General features: G+C 41.7%; 1 protein-coding gene across 1 annotated transcript in view; it reads left to right on the top strand.

Annotated features, from left to right (window-relative positions):
* Positions 1-407: 407 nt before the first annotated feature.
* The window catches only part of apaf1 (apoptotic peptidase activating factor 1), a 72,613-nt gene continuing 56,373 nt past the window's right edge, over positions 408-16,647 (top strand). Inside the window, exons 1-16 of the mRNA XM_049566521.1 lie at positions 408-572; positions 3,329-3,510; positions 4,513-4,702; positions 4,912-5,109; positions 5,327-5,516; positions 6,967-7,079; positions 7,210-7,341; positions 7,536-7,774; positions 7,887-8,054; positions 9,366-9,497; positions 9,706-9,819; positions 12,538-12,722; positions 14,027-14,153; positions 14,627-14,752; positions 14,987-15,127; positions 16,300-16,425. Coding sequence (XP_049422478.1) covers positions 3,367-3,510; positions 4,513-4,702; positions 4,912-5,109; positions 5,327-5,516; positions 6,967-7,079; positions 7,210-7,341; positions 7,536-7,774; positions 7,887-8,054; positions 9,366-9,497; positions 9,706-9,819; positions 12,538-12,722; positions 14,027-14,153; positions 14,627-14,752; positions 14,987-15,127; positions 16,300-16,425 — 2,325 coding nt within the window. The 5' untranslated portion in view covers positions 408-572; positions 3,329-3,366. The remainder of the gene's footprint in view (positions 573-3,328; positions 3,511-4,512; positions 4,703-4,911; positions 5,110-5,326; positions 5,517-6,966; positions 7,080-7,209; positions 7,342-7,535; positions 7,775-7,886; positions 8,055-9,365; positions 9,498-9,705; positions 9,820-12,537; positions 12,723-14,026; positions 14,154-14,626; positions 14,753-14,986; positions 15,128-16,299; positions 16,426-16,647) is intronic.

The raw sequence follows: 16,647 nt of genomic DNA, 5'->3' as shown, positions 1-16,647 counted from the left end.
TGTACTGTGGAATAAACAAGATGCGCTCATCTCTCGCTGTCACTAGGCAGCAATGTTACCTTCAAATGCAGTGCGAAAATCTCGTAATTCGAGACAAGGAAACACAAATGGACACTTTTGGGATTATCAAGCGCTGTAGAATTTATTAAACGGAAACAACTTAGACGTACAGTTGTGACGAAAAGTGTTTTGTTTTCGGTTAAGATAATTACAGATTAATAAATTATTAAATTAATGCGAAGAGGGCGATATAAACGAGTGAACACTCTTATATCCGAGCAGATGAGTAGTCTATGAACGCAACATCTTTTGCCTAGTTACACATTCGGCAAATGCATGACCTCACCCATCACGTGGTTCAAACCTCGCCACGCCATTGGCTGCTTCACACCGGGGCAGTTGTTTTTGTTGTGAGTCAGGAAGCTCTCGTCTTTCAAAATTGGGTGTGTAGTACAGCGTCAACAGAGAAGGAAATTGACATTTAACTCATTGAATCCGTTAAAACGCGACTTCAGCTTACAGCCGTATAAAATTCAATTAATTCCCGCCTCGGTAAAGAAGAAAAGATATTCGTAAGTATCTACTGGCGGTTACTTTCTTTGTTTCATTTACCTGTAGGTCAGAGTGAGTGAACTTGTTGAGACAAGTGTTGGAAAGTATGTCAGTTTAGCGTGGGTGGGTGATAAGATGACAGGTCGAGATAAATCACTTTCACATTCACTGTGTAAATTTTGCTGTGTCACTCACCATTTTAGTTTGCAGTACATGTTGTTCAGGTGAAATGAACCGTTAAATGTTACATTAATTAGCTTGGTAAGCTACAAACTTTGACTGTGTTACTGTAAAACAAAATATTAAGGAGCCTGTGACATGTCACTTCTTTGTTGTTGAGTTGTACTCTGTTACGGTCTCTGTGAACAGCTGATAAGCTCTGCCATTTCCACTTTCACAAACTGTTCCTCTTTTTATTTTTATATTTGCAACACAAAGTTACAAGTGCACTAAATGGCACTTACATTTATCTGAGGGCTGCTTTTCCATGTAGGTCTGCATGTTTATTGCAACATATTAAAGAAACACATGACAACAATACAACAGTTTGGAACCAAAAAATAACTTGCAATACACAGACATACACATCTACATACACTCACACACTCTACTTGCACAGATATCAGGTAACGTTACAATACCAATAAACCAAATTACTTCCTTACATTTTTCCTATCAGGTAATGCCCACACTGCACTGTCTACACACAACACTGCAAGAAAAGAAAGCACAGAGCTTCATTAGAGACACACATCACCCAGCTCACACCCTTTTATACCTTTTTTTGTGCACTTCATCTTTGACTGTTTATTACCTGTCTATTTCTTACTACTACATACTACTAGTGTTTTTTTGCACAAAATTTATATGTACCCAGACTTTGTCCAGGTGTACAAATAGCAAATTAAGTTATCGTATCGTATCTTAGAACATGGCACTCTTAAATACTTGATCCTGATTGATCAATCAACCAAATTCTGCGGTGTTTACTTTACTTCTTGAGGTATCACCGCTGTTCTGCTGCTCTGTTGCTAGGGACACCATAGCAATGACCTTAGACTGAGGAGCATCGAAATCAGTTAACGTTAGTCCACACGGGCCAAAGAGTGGCAAAATGCAGCATTTTCAGGACATCACTTTTAACATTTTTGGAGAGGACAAAACGCTTGATGTTTGGCTCAAAAATGACATGTCCCAGTAAAAGAAAAACAAAAAAAAGAAAGGAAGATAAAATCGCATGGATACAGAGTAGAGACACATTTCTTTTTGCGAATTTGGCATCAATAAAATGTGCTTTAATCATTATTTTGTGTCACATCACTGAATGTTTTAGTAGTAAGCCATGTTCTAAGCAGGATAATGTATAGTGAGCCGGTGACAGTTGAAAAATAACCCCTGACAGGGGAATGGATCCACGATGCGCAGCAGAGGTAACCTGGGATATCTGCGCAGAGCGAGGAAGCACCAGCTCACTATACATTATCCCTTACATATAGTATCGTATCGTATCATATTGTATCTTACATTTCCTCCTTTCATAATGTCCATAAATGCTTCCCAGAGCGGATAAAAGTCTTTCCGCTCACCCTTAGAAATATAAGTTAGTCTTTCCAGACTTCTGCTAGCTCCTTTATCCTTGTTCTAAATGATGGAGCGTCCATACTATTCCAACATAATGCAGTAGCTCTCCAGAGTCCAGACATTTCTCTGTTTTGATGTTTGAATGAAGTCCTCTGGATACATTACAAGCACACACAATTTGGCATTTAAAGAGACTTTGGTGTGAAACATCTCTGACAAACATTTTATAGCATCTTTCCAGAAGTTTGAATTTTTGGACAGTCCCATAGACAGTGAAATCAAGCACTTAGTACAATCATGAGGGATATTAGCAGACATATGCTGAAGTTTGACAGGAGTTAATGTACATTCGCATTAACCATTTATGTTGAAGTAATTGTAAACCTTGTATTTATCATCTGTTTTTGTGTTTGTCTGTTTTAAGCAAGCCACATTCCAATCTGTCGCATCATTATCTTCTTTTATGTCACTTTTCCATGTTTAAATTTTGATGGCATGTAGCTTCTTTAATTGTAGGTCTGAAGGATTCATTAATTAGTCATGAAAATAATCTGCGCATCAGTTCAGTGGTGTTCATTATGTCTTTAGTTTCTGATAATGACTTTAGTTGTTCTTTTATCTCAGACATGTTAGGATGTTACATACCTCGACATGTTTTGGCGGAAACTTCCGCCTTCCTCAGAAGGGACTGTCCTGTCAAAAACTGAGAGGATGGTCAGTTGATAATGAAAACAAAAAGCGAGTATACACCTTTATCAAAACTGGAGGAAATGACACTTGCAAATTTGAAAGGGAAGGGCCTTGTACCTAAATGTTACAACACATTAGTGGCATTTAGCACAGAATTCTTGGTTCTTTTCTTGGTTAGTGGCAGAGAACAACAGAATAACTGTAGTAAACATTGAAAATTATTAAGACTGTTTTACATAAATAAAAACAATATTCTTGCAGTGGGGAATATGTTGAATAGCATCTGAGATTGTCACACATTCAACATTCAATAAAGTGCAAGTAAAAAACAACTGTGCCGCAAAGCCTGAATGCAACCGGAGAGAAGAGAGAGCGAGAAAGTAGTATTGATAGTATCAATATCAGTAGTTGTAACAGTTACTCATAGCTGGGATGTTTTGGTATCCACATTCTTTTGGCTGTGTACTGTAGCAAACTAACATGTATCTCCTCCATTCATTTATAGTGCGACAGAGTCCTGCATGGTGGCCGTGTTGTGCAAAGATGGCGTTGGAGGAAGGGGCGCGGAGCTGTCTGCTGCGCTTTCGCCACAGACTGGAGGAGGACATCAAGCCCTCCTTCCTGATGGACCACATGATCAGTGACGGTGTGCTGACCGTGGATGAGGAGGAGAGGGTCAGGACGAAGGTGAGCTTCTGCTGAAGGGGAAATATCCATAATTTGGAACCAACTAGAGCTGCCACAGAACTTGAGTACAATTGCACATTTTTGACTCCACTACAGTTGTCTGAGAGCTTTAGTTACTTTGCAGGTTACAATTCCTCATCCACTTCCTGTCCAGTGAAAACCATGTATCTCCAGATGTGTTGATTTTAAATGTTTGTGATAAATGAGAAAATTCCCCCAGTTCTAAAGCTAAAGAAACTTTTGAAAAACCCTCTTGGACCAGATGGTTCATGCATCACCCTTTTGGTGACTTGCTGCTCAGAGTGAACTTAGTCAGCAGGTCAGGTGGAAGCAGCACCACAGCTTCTCTTCCTCCCTCAGCATGCGCATGCAGGCTGGAGTGTGTTACTATGGTTGGCTTGCAGCTTTCTCCAAAACCTCTCCAAACAACTTCACACTCGACTTTGCAGTTCCTTGGGTTTGGGAAAAGAGAAGTCCATTTAGAAAGTTACATTGCTGATGCCTGAGATGTTGAGTTTGCTACAGTGCAACATCTGCGGTCTTTCTGGTGTCACTGTCTTCATCTGTTGTTAAATATAGCAACCCACAGAGAAGTGTAAACCACAGGTCCCTGAGGGCCCTGCTCCCACTGCTGCACAGAGCCACAGAGCACTATTCACTTGTTTATTTAAAGTTTATTAATATTGAACGTGTCCCTTGTCCAAATTCCCTCGAACTCAACAATGTACGTTATTGGGTACCCAGCAATACACCTGCAGGTTCTTATTAATAAAATAATTGATTAATATTAGGGTATTGCTTTTATTGTATGACCTGGTGGGTTTGAGATGTTTTTATATATAAAAAACATACATATGCCTTTAAAACTTTCTCTGTCTTACATATGGCACACGGCAGATGTTTCACCAGCTCATATGAGAATCTTTAAAATAGCAGCAGCATGTAAAATGCAAATTATGAAGTCCACGTATATCTAATATCTCTCTGTGTCTCTCTCTTTAGTCCACCAGGAAGGATCAGGCTGCAGCCCTGCTGGAGCTGCTGCTGGGTAAAGACAACCGTGCCTACATCTCCTTCTACAATGCCCTGATCAAGGAGGCATACGATGATTTGGCCAATCTGCTTCACGATGACCTACCGCGCACGTTACCTGATCCACATAAGAGCTCCTCTGATGGCTGCACACCTTATGGTGAGAAAGCTGTGGGTGTTTGCACCAGTGGAGAGGATGGAGGTGTTGGTGTCAGTGTGTGGGTGTATGTTGACAGGCTGCCCAACTTCTCAACTTTTAATTTTAAAAGTTCATTTTGTGCATGTAGAAGGTGTGAAAACTTCAGCACTTGTTGAGTTTATCTACCCTTATAATACTTTCAATTAAGGTCTTTCCTGTTTGTCTAACAGTCCAGACAGTGCTCAGTGAAGGCGGCGTACCGCAGAGGCCCGTGGTGTTTGTCAACAGACCAGAGCTTGTGAACCGGGTCAGGGAGAAACTCTACCGGCTGCAGAAGGAGCCTGGCTGGGTCACTGTCTTCGGCATGGCTGGCTCGGGTAAATCCGTCCTGGCTGCTGAGGCTGTCAGACACCACGGACTCATCGAAGGTGAATAATCTTTGACTGGCTGTTGCTAATGATTGGCACATCTTATTGTGAAATATGAAAAGAAAAAACACTAAGAAATTGTAAACATTTGTCATAATCCTGGACTGATATTCATTCTCAATACAGTTAAAATCTCAAACAGGTTTGGCTGATTCTTAGTAGTGTCTCACCTCTTGCCTGTCTGACCTGTCCGTCCCCTCTCCTCCTCCTCCTGCAGAGTGCTTCCCTGGAGGGATTCACTGGCTGTCTATCGGCCAGCTGGACAAACCAGACTTGTTGGTGAAGATCCAGTCTTTGTGTTTCCGCCTGGAGCAGAGCCTGGACTCCCAGTCGCTCCACCGGCCCCCCAGCTCTCTGGATGAGGCCAAGGAGCGCCTGCGCTTTCTCACTCTGCGCAGATATCCCAGGTTACTATATGTTCAGATAAATATGATCCACTTTGTGCTTTTTTAGATGAACGTTAGTGTTGTTTGAATTCGACTGCATGGCAAGGCAAATTGACTTTTGGACTTGAAATGGAATTTTAAGCATAAACTGATGACACAGCAAGAATTTAAGCGATTTACAAAACAAATAGTAACATGGAGAAAAGTCAGCAGCAGCAACGACTTGATTCCACTCCGATATTTTATATAGACTGGAATCCACAAGCATATAAAGTCATTTGTCCTTTGTTTTCTGCATAATTGGTTTGATACCCAAAACATGACAACTATGGATGGCATTTCTTTGAATGAAGGGTATGTTCACATATACTCCTTTAAAAAAACAAAACAAAACAAACTCAGTCCTCTTAAAGTTGACCAAAAAGTGGACCATCAGAAAAGGGGCTCAGTTCTTTTTGTGTTCACATTGTCAGCTTATTTGAAAGAGGACTCAGTTCCCTGAAAACCTCAGCTTTTCTGTGCTGTAGACTTCAGCTATTTGATGTATTCCACTTTCCACATCTGGAGACGTGCAGTATCTTCCGCGGACCAAAGTGCTTCTCGCCCTGGGTCCTTGCAAGCGTTACAGGGTGACATGGTTTTGTCTGTTATTTTAAGCGTCCCAGTGCAACAGCATGTGATCTAGAGGGCTAATTACAACGGCAAAGAGCAAAGTGAACCTGTAGCACTTTGTCTTCACAAAGCGTGGTCTGAGTATGGTTTGCATCTGAGGGCGCTGAGTTCTCTTGGAGTGTTCACATATGTGCAAAAATGCTGAGTCACAGCTCTGAGTCCGTTTAGAAGACTGAAAAGGACCAAGTGTGAAAAACACCCTAAATGACAGATTTAAAGGTCCAGTGTGTGGGATTTAGTGGCATCAAGCAGTGAGGTTGCAGAACTGAAGCTTCTCCCGTGTGCCAAGCATGTAGGAGAGCTATGATGGTCAACATGTAAATGCAAATGGCTGTATCTTGAGTCAGTGTTTGGTTTGTCCATTCTGGGCTACTGTAGAAACAACACGGCGGACTCCTTGGAAGAGGACCCGCTCCGTATGTAGATATAAACAGCTCATATTAACGTAACAAAAACAGAACGATTCTTATTTTCAGGAGATTATAAACTAATGACATCATAGTTATGAATATTATATGCCATTTCTGCCAAGAGATGCAGGTGAATCCTACACACTGGACTTTTAAAAAAATAGGCACATATTTAATTATTCATTTGTTTATTGAACCAAACGCGTATGAAGGATGTTAAATTTGGTTCTGGGAGATTTTCCTGCAGATGACATGTGGATATTTACTGTAAATGATCAAACACAAATGGACACTTGAATTGAATAAATGGTATTGTTATAATGTTGTGGTAGACACTGTTTCATAATTTTCTTGCCTGGGATCTCTTACTGTTTTTGGTTTTGCTTCAGATCTCTGCTGATTCTAGATGACATCTGGGACAGCACAGTGCTGAAGGCGTTTGATATCCACTGTCGGATACTTTTGACCACCAGAAACAGAAGTCTGACTGATTGCGTTAGTGGTATGTGCCCTAGTTTTTACTACTCTGGACATTGTACAAATGCAAACTCAAATTATTTAAATCTTATTTTTTAGGTACACCAGAAAAGTTGTGCCTATAAAAATGTATGTACCGTGGTTTTATATTGTAGGTCCCAGATATGAGGTTGAAGTGGAGAGTGGTCTGGATGAAAACAAAGGACTGGAGATCCTTGCTCTGTACACTAAAACTAAACTCCACGGACTTCCTGAGGAGGCTCGCAGCATCGTCAGAGAATGCAAAGGTCTGTAAACTGAAACATTTTATATATGCATTCCTTATTTTCTTTCACAATATGAATTATTGTGATATGTACAATATTTGTAAGTTCTCCCCCTGCAGGTTTACATCTTGTGTTTTAAGGGGCTAATATGCCTTTGCTCACATGTTGTATCTTTAACACACACGCTTTTCTGCTCCTCTGTGCCACCACCCCAGGCTCCCCCCTGGTGGTGTCCCTGATCGGGGCTCTACTCAAAGAGAAACCCAACCGTTGGCGTTACTACCTGCGGCAGTTGCAGCAGAAGCAGTTCAAGCGTATCAGGAAGTCGTCTTCTTACGACTACGATGCCCTCGACCAAGCCATGGCTGCTAGCATTGAAGTCCTACCAGAGGATCATCGAGAGCTCTACAAGGACCTTACTGTGATAGAGAAGGACATCAAAGTGCCTGCAAAGGTTTGTCTGCACAACAAGAGCTATGGATCTGACATTATATTATATATTATATTTAATGATCAGGACCATCGGTCCAAAGATGCACAGGCTACAGTGTTATTCCTTCTTCCAGGTGCTGTCTATTCTCTGGGACTTGGAGCCAGAGGAGGTCGAGGACATTCTCGAGGAGTTCGTCAACAAGTCTTTGCTTTTTGTAGACAATCACAATAAACCCTACCTGTACTACCTCCATGACCTCCAGCTGGACTTCCTGGTGGAGCAGAATCGCACCCAGCTTGTGGTTAGTTTGGATGCAACCTTCCTTTAACTATTGGATTTCAATCTTTTTGTTAAAGCAGCTTCAAGACGTTTTTAACTGGTTATGAAACAGTCTTAATTTGATGCCTCCATATGACCTACATCAGCAAACAAGACCATCAGCGTGATTGGCTTTTTCAGTAGTGCACGTCCCCAGGTCATTCCCTGCTAAACAAGATGAAAGGATTTAGACACTCAAGGAGTCTATGTTTACATTTTCACAGGCAAAGTTTCGCAGTGAGTTGTATGTTAGTAAGCTGAAAAGAAGCAGGAGAAGAATTCCCTTTTGAAATATTTATTTTAAGTTGTACTTTGTGGTTATGGCCGGTACTGAGGCAAGATCAGCCAAGGAAAAAAAGAAAATAATTGAGCAAAAAAACTAAAAAAAAAAAAAAAAGCCACAAGGGACAGAAAATCTGGTCAACCATGGTTGGATGTGAAAATTTACATTTATGGCTAAGACAAAGTTGACTTTGTTTTACCGTCCCAACTTCCAGATGCCGCCAAGAAGTGTGGACGTGTGTTAGTGAACCCTTGGTGATAGGCCTCGACAACTGCTTTTATCCTTATTTAATTTCCTCATAACCTTGAGTAACAAATAAGAAAAGAGACACAGAGTCATCTTATGTATGACAAGGTACAATTTTCAAAAGAAAGAACGAAGTAAAACTACATCTCGGACCTCACATCACTTGCACGCTGGACGCCTGTTGGGAACAATGGCAGCTGGGCAAGAAAAAGCAGACATGGCCCTCTCTAAACTTGGAAGCTATCCAGGAAACCAATGACTTTGTTTTACCGTTGTCATATTTAGGTTATTAATCTTAAATAGCTACAAATAAACACAATACCTCATTGCTATGTGTCTGGCAAACACAAACTGATGCCATGTGGCCAAAAAGTTTCATCATCATATGACGAAAGTCTGTAAATCAGTGTCATATTTTAGGGTCACCAACCCTGCGAAATGACTTGTTCCACTATCAGAATTTCATTCAGCCAGTTTGATAACATTTGGAAAGTCTAGAGGAGCTGCCATTTAAATATTTTTTTCTCCCTTTAAGTCTTTAGTTAAGTCTTTAGGCTCTATGGGCCACACAATGTGGAAGCAGTGCATATCATCAGGATATTTCACACACAGCAGTGGAATATTTTTGGTTTCATGCGCCACCAAGCAACTTTCATATGAATAAATGGGCTCCCGTCTCAAAAGCTGTATCCAGGTGTCTTTATACATCCAAGTGTTGGCTACACAAGGCCATTTTAGCTGTATATATTTACGTGTGTGTTTCAGAGCCTCCACACTAAGATGGTGCGTCAATACCAGCAGTACTACAGAGATGGTCCTCCCACCTCAGGAGACGAGGAGTGTCTTTACTGGATCAGATTCCTGACGTACCACATGGCAAAAGCCAACCTCACCCAGGTAACATGCACATGGTTTTACAAATGTGTCCTTTAATTAGTAACTAGTGATAAATGTGCTTAAAAACTAACCAAAAGGGTTGTATGGTTTTTGCAGGCCTGTACAGAGCTTAAAACTGATGTAATGCCTAACAGTGGAACACAATTTTGTCTCTGACTTTGTCTCTGTCTCTGTTGGTCTCTTACTGTCTGTTTCTGTCTCTGTCCAGGAGCTCTACTCGCTCATGTTTTCTCTGGACTGGGTCAGCACCAAGGCCCAGATCATGGGTCCAGCTCACCTCATCAATGACTATGTGGAGTACGGACCCATTCTGGACAAAGAGGTCAGCAGACAACAAAAACTCGGTTATATTCTGGTTATATTGTGTTTCTGGTCTTCTACTGTCACTAGAAAGATTAAAATTGTAGCAGGTGAAGGTGACACTGCTTCCCCTTCATTAGAATATGAACTCAGATGTGTGTCCCTCTTCAGGGAGAATGCAGGTTTAGGAGTCCATCTGTCTGTCGTGCCATTGCCCTTCTCTGTTAAACTTGGTGAATTAAATCAAAAGTGTGTCCCTCTGTTATCTTTCCCCAAAGTTGTTTTTCATTATCTCTAATGAAAACCCAAGTTTATTGCCTTTCCATGTTTTTGCTGTCCCCAGTTCCCTTTCCAATTTTCATCAGTGTGAGGGCAGATTTGATAATTGCCAAACGGTTTATCAGACACCAGCGGGGAAACATGGGGCTATGATCCGTAACTCACACACCTGTTTTACCAGGACATTCATAGTAAGGCGGAATTGGCAACAGTAAGTTATGATTTTTATGCCAAAGTCACAATTTAATCTTCAGTCTAGTGGGACTGAAAGTGTGCAACAGAAAAAATGGATTCATTAATTAAAATTATGATTTATGTAAAAACTGAGTCAGCCGTGGCCGGAGCCATTATGTTTTTGGGTTGTCCGTCTGTTTGTCCATTTCGTTCTTGTGAACGTGATATCATAGGAACAGCTTGAGGGAACTTCCTCAAGTTTGGCACAAACGTTCACTTGGACTCAACGATAAACTTATTATTATTTGGTGGTGGTCAAAGATCAAGGCAACTGTGACCTCACCAAACATGTTATTGGCCATACCTCAAGAATTCTAATCCCAATTTTGACTAAACTTCAAATTTGGCACAAACATTCACTTGGCCTCGAGGTTGAACTGATAAGATTTTGGTAGTCAAAGGTAAATGGTCACCATGACCTTGCCTCCATCTCACTCTTATGAGCACAAACTCTCAAGAACAGCTTGAGGGAATTTCTTTAAATATGGCACAAACATCCGCTTGGATTCAATGATGACATAATTAGATTTTGGTGGTCAAAAGTTAAGGTCAGTGTGACCTTGAATCTGTCTCATTCTCTTGAATGCAACATCTCAAGAACAGCTAACAGGAATTTCTTCAGATGTGGCACAAATGTTAACTTGGGCTGAAGAATAAACTGATTAGAATTTGGTGGTTGAAGGTCAAAGGTCAAGGCAACTGTGACCTCACCAAACATGGCCATAACTCAAGAATTTCTGTGCCAGTTAAGACAAAATTTCACCTAAATGTCTAATAGGATAAAATGATGAAGTGATGACATTTTATATCCAGAAGGTTAAAGGTCAACTTTACTGTGGCATCACAGTGTTCTACAAAAACACTTTTTTGACTATTACTCAACACCATAACTCAGGAGGAGAAGAAATTTGGGTGGTGCAATGGTTAGCATTGTTGCCTCACAGCAAGAGGGTTCCTGGGGTGGGGGAGCCCTTCTGTGTGGAGTTTGCATGTTCTCCCCGTGTCAGCATGGGTTTTTCATACAGGTTAACTGGTGACTCTAAATTGCCCGTAGGTGTGAATGTGAGTGTGATGGTTGTCTGTCTCTATGTCTCAGCCCTTTGATAGTCTGGTGACCTGTCCAGGGTATACCCTGCCTCTTGCCCAGTGTCAGCTGGGATAGGCTGCAGCCCCCACACGACCCCCAACGGGATAAGCAGTTACAGAAAATGACTGAAATTAATCTTTGTTGTCCACCTTGAAGCTGTGCTGAATGCATAGATCAGTGGTTCCCAACTGGTGTGTCCCAGGTACATGCTGAATGGACCACAAGCGACTTGCAAACGTGTCAAGTTTGTTTATTTGGAAGTACAGTGAATTTCTGGCACAGAGCTTTCACTTTGAAGTGCAGTTTCTTGCTGTAGAGTGAGTGACTAATGGACAGCTACATGACAGAAACAACAAACTAGCTTGATGACATGGCCAAATGCAAGTATGACACTGAATCCATTGTGGACCTTGAAAAGTTGACGAAGGAGAAATCTGGACTCTGTTACTGGACCAGTTGGGAACCACTGGTATAGATCCTCTGTGCTGCTGGGTTAAAGATTTGTTTTAAGCATCCACGTTTCAGAATTTGTAGCCTCTTTATAGCAACATCCATATTTGAAGCATTGACAGCTGTCATGGTTACAGCTTTGTGTTGTGTCCTGTTCCTTTGGTAGTCCACCTTAAGCTCTTTGGTGTTGCTGATATTGAGCTTCATGTGATTGTTGTTGCACCATGTGATGAAGCTCTCTGTTAGTTTTCTATAGAAACAGAATTTAAGAGAACACAGCATTTTCTTACTGGAAATTATTCACTTGAATCATCCATGTCAGTATAGTGAAAACCTATCTTCGTTGTACACCAACCTGTCAGGTAAATGGCAGTGAGGCAGTAATTCTAGTTTTCAAAATATTTTACTGAAGCAGAGTTTGCAAAATGTCGAGCAAATGACTTGCAGAAGAAGAAAGTTAAACAAGCGCAGAAGAGGATTAGTACGCAACCCCGGGGGTGAGGGTGACGGTTATTGAACGGGGGACAAACATAATTATCACACAAACTGTGTTTACACCAATAATTATTGCGAGATTAAACTCCCCTCAGACTGCTTTGTGAGGAGCAGTTGTGCCCTGATGATGAGGGGCTGGTGTTTCTTATTAGCGTAACATGCTTAAGAGTGTGCTTGTTTTTCTGTCTTCCTCAGAACAGTGACGTGCGCAGTCAATTCCAGGAGTTTCTCTCTCTGAACGGCCACCAGCTGGAGCAGCATCCTTTCCCTGATGTGGTACAGCTTGCTCTGTCTCAGTCACGTACCTCTGAGGTCTACAGACAGGCTCTGCTGCAAGCGCAGGAGCGGGCCAGCAAGGGGAAACTCTACTTTGACTGGCTGTATGCAGACAAACAAATATTTTCCTATAGTGTTCTGATGTGTGAATGTTCAGATAATGATGTTAAAGGGATAGTTAGGATCTTTTGAAGAGGCATTGTATGGGGTACTTATCCAAACTCATAGTATTACATACAGTAGATGTCTGTCAGTATGCCCCACAGTTTTGAGAAGCATGCTGGAGTCCAACGTGGAAGTTAAGCAGTATCCTGCTGTGGATGAGGGAATTTTAGCCACCAAAAAAGTCCACCTTAAAAAAAAAATCAATATCAGTTTAAGTGTACCCTACATTTGGAATATTTTCAGGACTTTACCTCGCCATCAGACGTCGATTTCATGTGGGAAACTAAAGCCGCTAGATCACTCTCTTCAAAGCCGGACTCCATTGAGAAAAACAGTGATTTAACATTACTGAACACAGGAGCTGCTGGTCTTCCACTGCCTCAATCAATTAATTAGTTTGTGTTATTGTGTAGGCTGGGCTTTTAAAAGGGTTAGTTCAGATTTAGGAAAGTCACACAATTACACAAACTACCTATCTGATCGAGGCAGCAGTAGACCAGCAGCTCAGATGTTCAGTGAGCTTAAATTACTGTTTTTGTCAATGGTGTCTGGCGGCTTTGATGAGAGCGTAGACAGGGAACTGAAGCTGTTAACGGCTTCCCTGTCAGAAAGGGCTGTCTGACAGCAAAGTAAAGCAGTAAAAATATTCTCAATATAGTGTACACTGGAACTGTTATGAATTTTTTTAGGTGGGACTTTTTTTAGTGGCTAAAATATGTTTCGCTGCTGCCCCTGTCCACAGCAGTACGTTGCCTAGCTTCTGTATCAGTACTCCTGCTGCTTCTCCAAATCGGGGACTAGCCAACTGCCTTCTATTGTATGTAATACACTGACTATGGATAAGTACATCATACTATCCCAGTTCAAAAAATGCAAACTATCCCTTTAAAACCGAGTTATCCATTGGCCATGGATCAGTTATATTTGAAATTGTTTGCAGCGACTGGGTGCACAACTATGAAGAAGATTTCTGCAGCAATATTAACATTAAAGCTAATTAGATGCAGCGTTTTTGTCAATGTTTCTGTTGCAATTAACGGCCACTAGGTATAATTCATTGATTTGCCATGTAAATATGCAAAAATCAATTGTAATTTTCACTGAAAGCAGCAGTAATTGTGTAAACATTCATGACAGTTAAGTGCATCTGAAATGGAGTAATACAATAAGAACAGATTATGTCATTCAAAGTGCTCCCAGGTTGGGCAGATCTTTGTGTTTATGTTTTTTTTTTTTTGCACAGGAATAAGAGCAGCGTAGAGAGTCTGTCCCGTCTGGTGATCCATCCCCACCAGGGCTCCATCTACTCCGCCTGCTTCTCCCACGACGGAGCCAAGATCGCCTCCAGTGGAGCCAGCAAGACGCTCAAGGTATCAAACAGACATGTTTCTTTGAGTGTGTCTGTGTGTATAGGTGAGTGTGAGAAAATCATGAAGGGCAAATTGTTTCCATGGAGACCAAGCGCTGGAAAATATAAAGGGCAATCTACTTTTATTCCTGGGTGATGTTATAAAACGGAGAGAAAAAGAATATGCTGCATTTTTGTGAGAGACTGCATCTACTGGAAATACACCTGCCTGAGGTGTGCATGTACATTGTCTTGTGTAACCACGTCTGTAGCCAAAACACTGCAGGTTAAGGGGTCATGTTTTACTTTTAGTATTGTTAGTTTTCTTTTTAATTTATTTTGGGCATGTACAGCTAAATAACTATAACTATAACATTAAGAGCTTATTCACTTCAAAATTATGACGTTTAATAGTGGACTTTCTTCCTAATGTGTGATGCAATACTTTTACTAATTATCGTTGTGTAACTGCTGTCATCGTACCTTTCCACTCAGGTGTTCAAAAGCACCTCAGGTGAGAAGCTCACAGAGATCCAGGCCCACGATGACGAGGTGCTCTGCTGTGCCTTCTCTCCTGACGACCGTCTCCTAGCAACCTGCTCCAGCGACAGGAAAGTCAAAGTAAGCAGATACCTGTCCTCTCACCCATTGTGACCATTGTGCAGTGTTGATAGACGCCATTGTGAAACCAGACATGCCTGCATGGGAAGCTTTATGCGACCCTAACTGAAGACCAGTGCATTAAAGAACACTGTAACGTACAGAGGAGGAAGAGTAGTTGTTACTGTGGTAACGATCACAGCATTTTTGTGTGTAATTTTGTCATAGAATACTTGAAACTGTCTCCTACTACAGGTGTGGAACGTGGAGCGAGCCATGTTGCTGAGGGTCTTTGAGGAGGAGCATGAGGAGCAGGTCAACCACTGTCAGTTTACCAACACCACTCACCGCCTCCTGCTGGCCACCTGCTCCAACGACAAGTTCTTAAACGTCAAGGTCTGCAGGTGTATTTGTTCTGAACGTCTTGTACTCTGTCGCAGGATGTGTTTTTGCCATCCATTGCACTAACAATAAAATCTGCAGCGGCCCTGAAACACATACAAATAGACAGAATACAAACACATTAAGAAAACATCTTTACCAATTTGTGTACACATGCTCAGCTTTTAGGAAGAAGTTTTGCAAAGTGAGAAAACACAACCAAACATCTGTGCTACTTCCAGCACTTCTGTATTTGGTGGTGTTTTTTGTGGTTGGCATTGGGCAGCGGCGGCGTGTGACTGTGAGTCATTCTTTAGGATGAGGAAATCAGTTCACTTCCCTGTTAACTCCCCTCCTGCCAACTGCCTCCAGCTGGCCAGGTCGAGGTTTTGAAATGTAAACATCAGTAAACATTGAAGAAAAGACGGAGTGGATGGGCACCAAGCAAGACCATCTCTGTGTCCATCTCTCCATCCACATCTACATTGTAGGCGCTGTGGCAAAGGTGGAGGAATCAAACACAGCTGCAGTTCAGATTGTGTGGATCTTTGTGCCGAACTAGCATCCTGCTAGCCTTTGTGCAGCTGCTGGATAATAAACTGGGCAACCTCTGTCGCATCAGTTTCCAGCTGGATATCAGGACTTATACTATCCTTTGGTTCACTAAAGCTTTGCTAAATCCTTGGGAGCATAATTCAACCTCTTTATGAACACTCTGGATCAATGCTTTATGTGGTTTAGAGCAGAGTTGTTGGCCACATTCGGGGGGAGCAACCATGCGGCCTTCTTGTTTAGGTGAAGCTATAAAAACAAACTGCACAAGAGATGGAGCCAATCAAAGTCTGGAGGATGTTTCAAGACACCACCGTCGACATTGCAGATGATTTCAATGAATTCACTGAGTCTGTGGTGGATTTAATTCCCAAAACAACAGAAGTAACTACCCAAAGCTACGGTTAAATAAACCATCGATTACCAGAACCATCCTGGATACCATAAACACACACATAGCAGCCTGTCTGGACACACGGACAATCATAAAGCAGCAGCCAACAACAGAAGAAGAGGCAATAAAAGACTAAATTACAGTGCACAGGCTGAAGGAGCTGACCTTGTATGATTTCATGGGACAAATAAATGATGAATTGATGACCTCTCCCTCTCACTGTGTTTCTCTGTTTCTGCAGCTGTGGAACCTGAACAAGCCGACCTCCCAGAACACCATGTTTGGCCACTTTGAGCCAGTCAACCACTGCTGTTTCTCTCCTGATGACATCTATGTGTCCACTTCCTCCAACGATGGAACCGTTAAGGTGACTGCCATTAAACTAGATAATTGTAAAGCTCTCCAAGGTAACTTAGTGTTTGGGCCAGGAACTAAGTATAGAGATTAGTTTTGGGGAAATAACTTAAGCCTTGTCCACATTAATGCAGGTATTTTTTTAAACATAGCTTTTTCTACGTGCTTTGGCCTTTCGTCCACACGCAAACTGCATCGTACGTCACTCTGTGGTGAGGTTGTTCAATCAGTCAAC

Source organism: Epinephelus fuscoguttatus, linkage group LG22 (genome assembly GCF_011397635.1).
Source record: "Epinephelus fuscoguttatus linkage group LG22, E.fuscoguttatus.final_Chr_v1".
NCBI classification, from domain to species: Eukaryota; Metazoa; Chordata; class Actinopteri; order Perciformes; family Serranidae; genus Epinephelus; species Epinephelus fuscoguttatus.
Note: the sequence above shows the minus strand (reverse complement) of the source record. Positions and strands in the feature narration are given on the sequence as shown.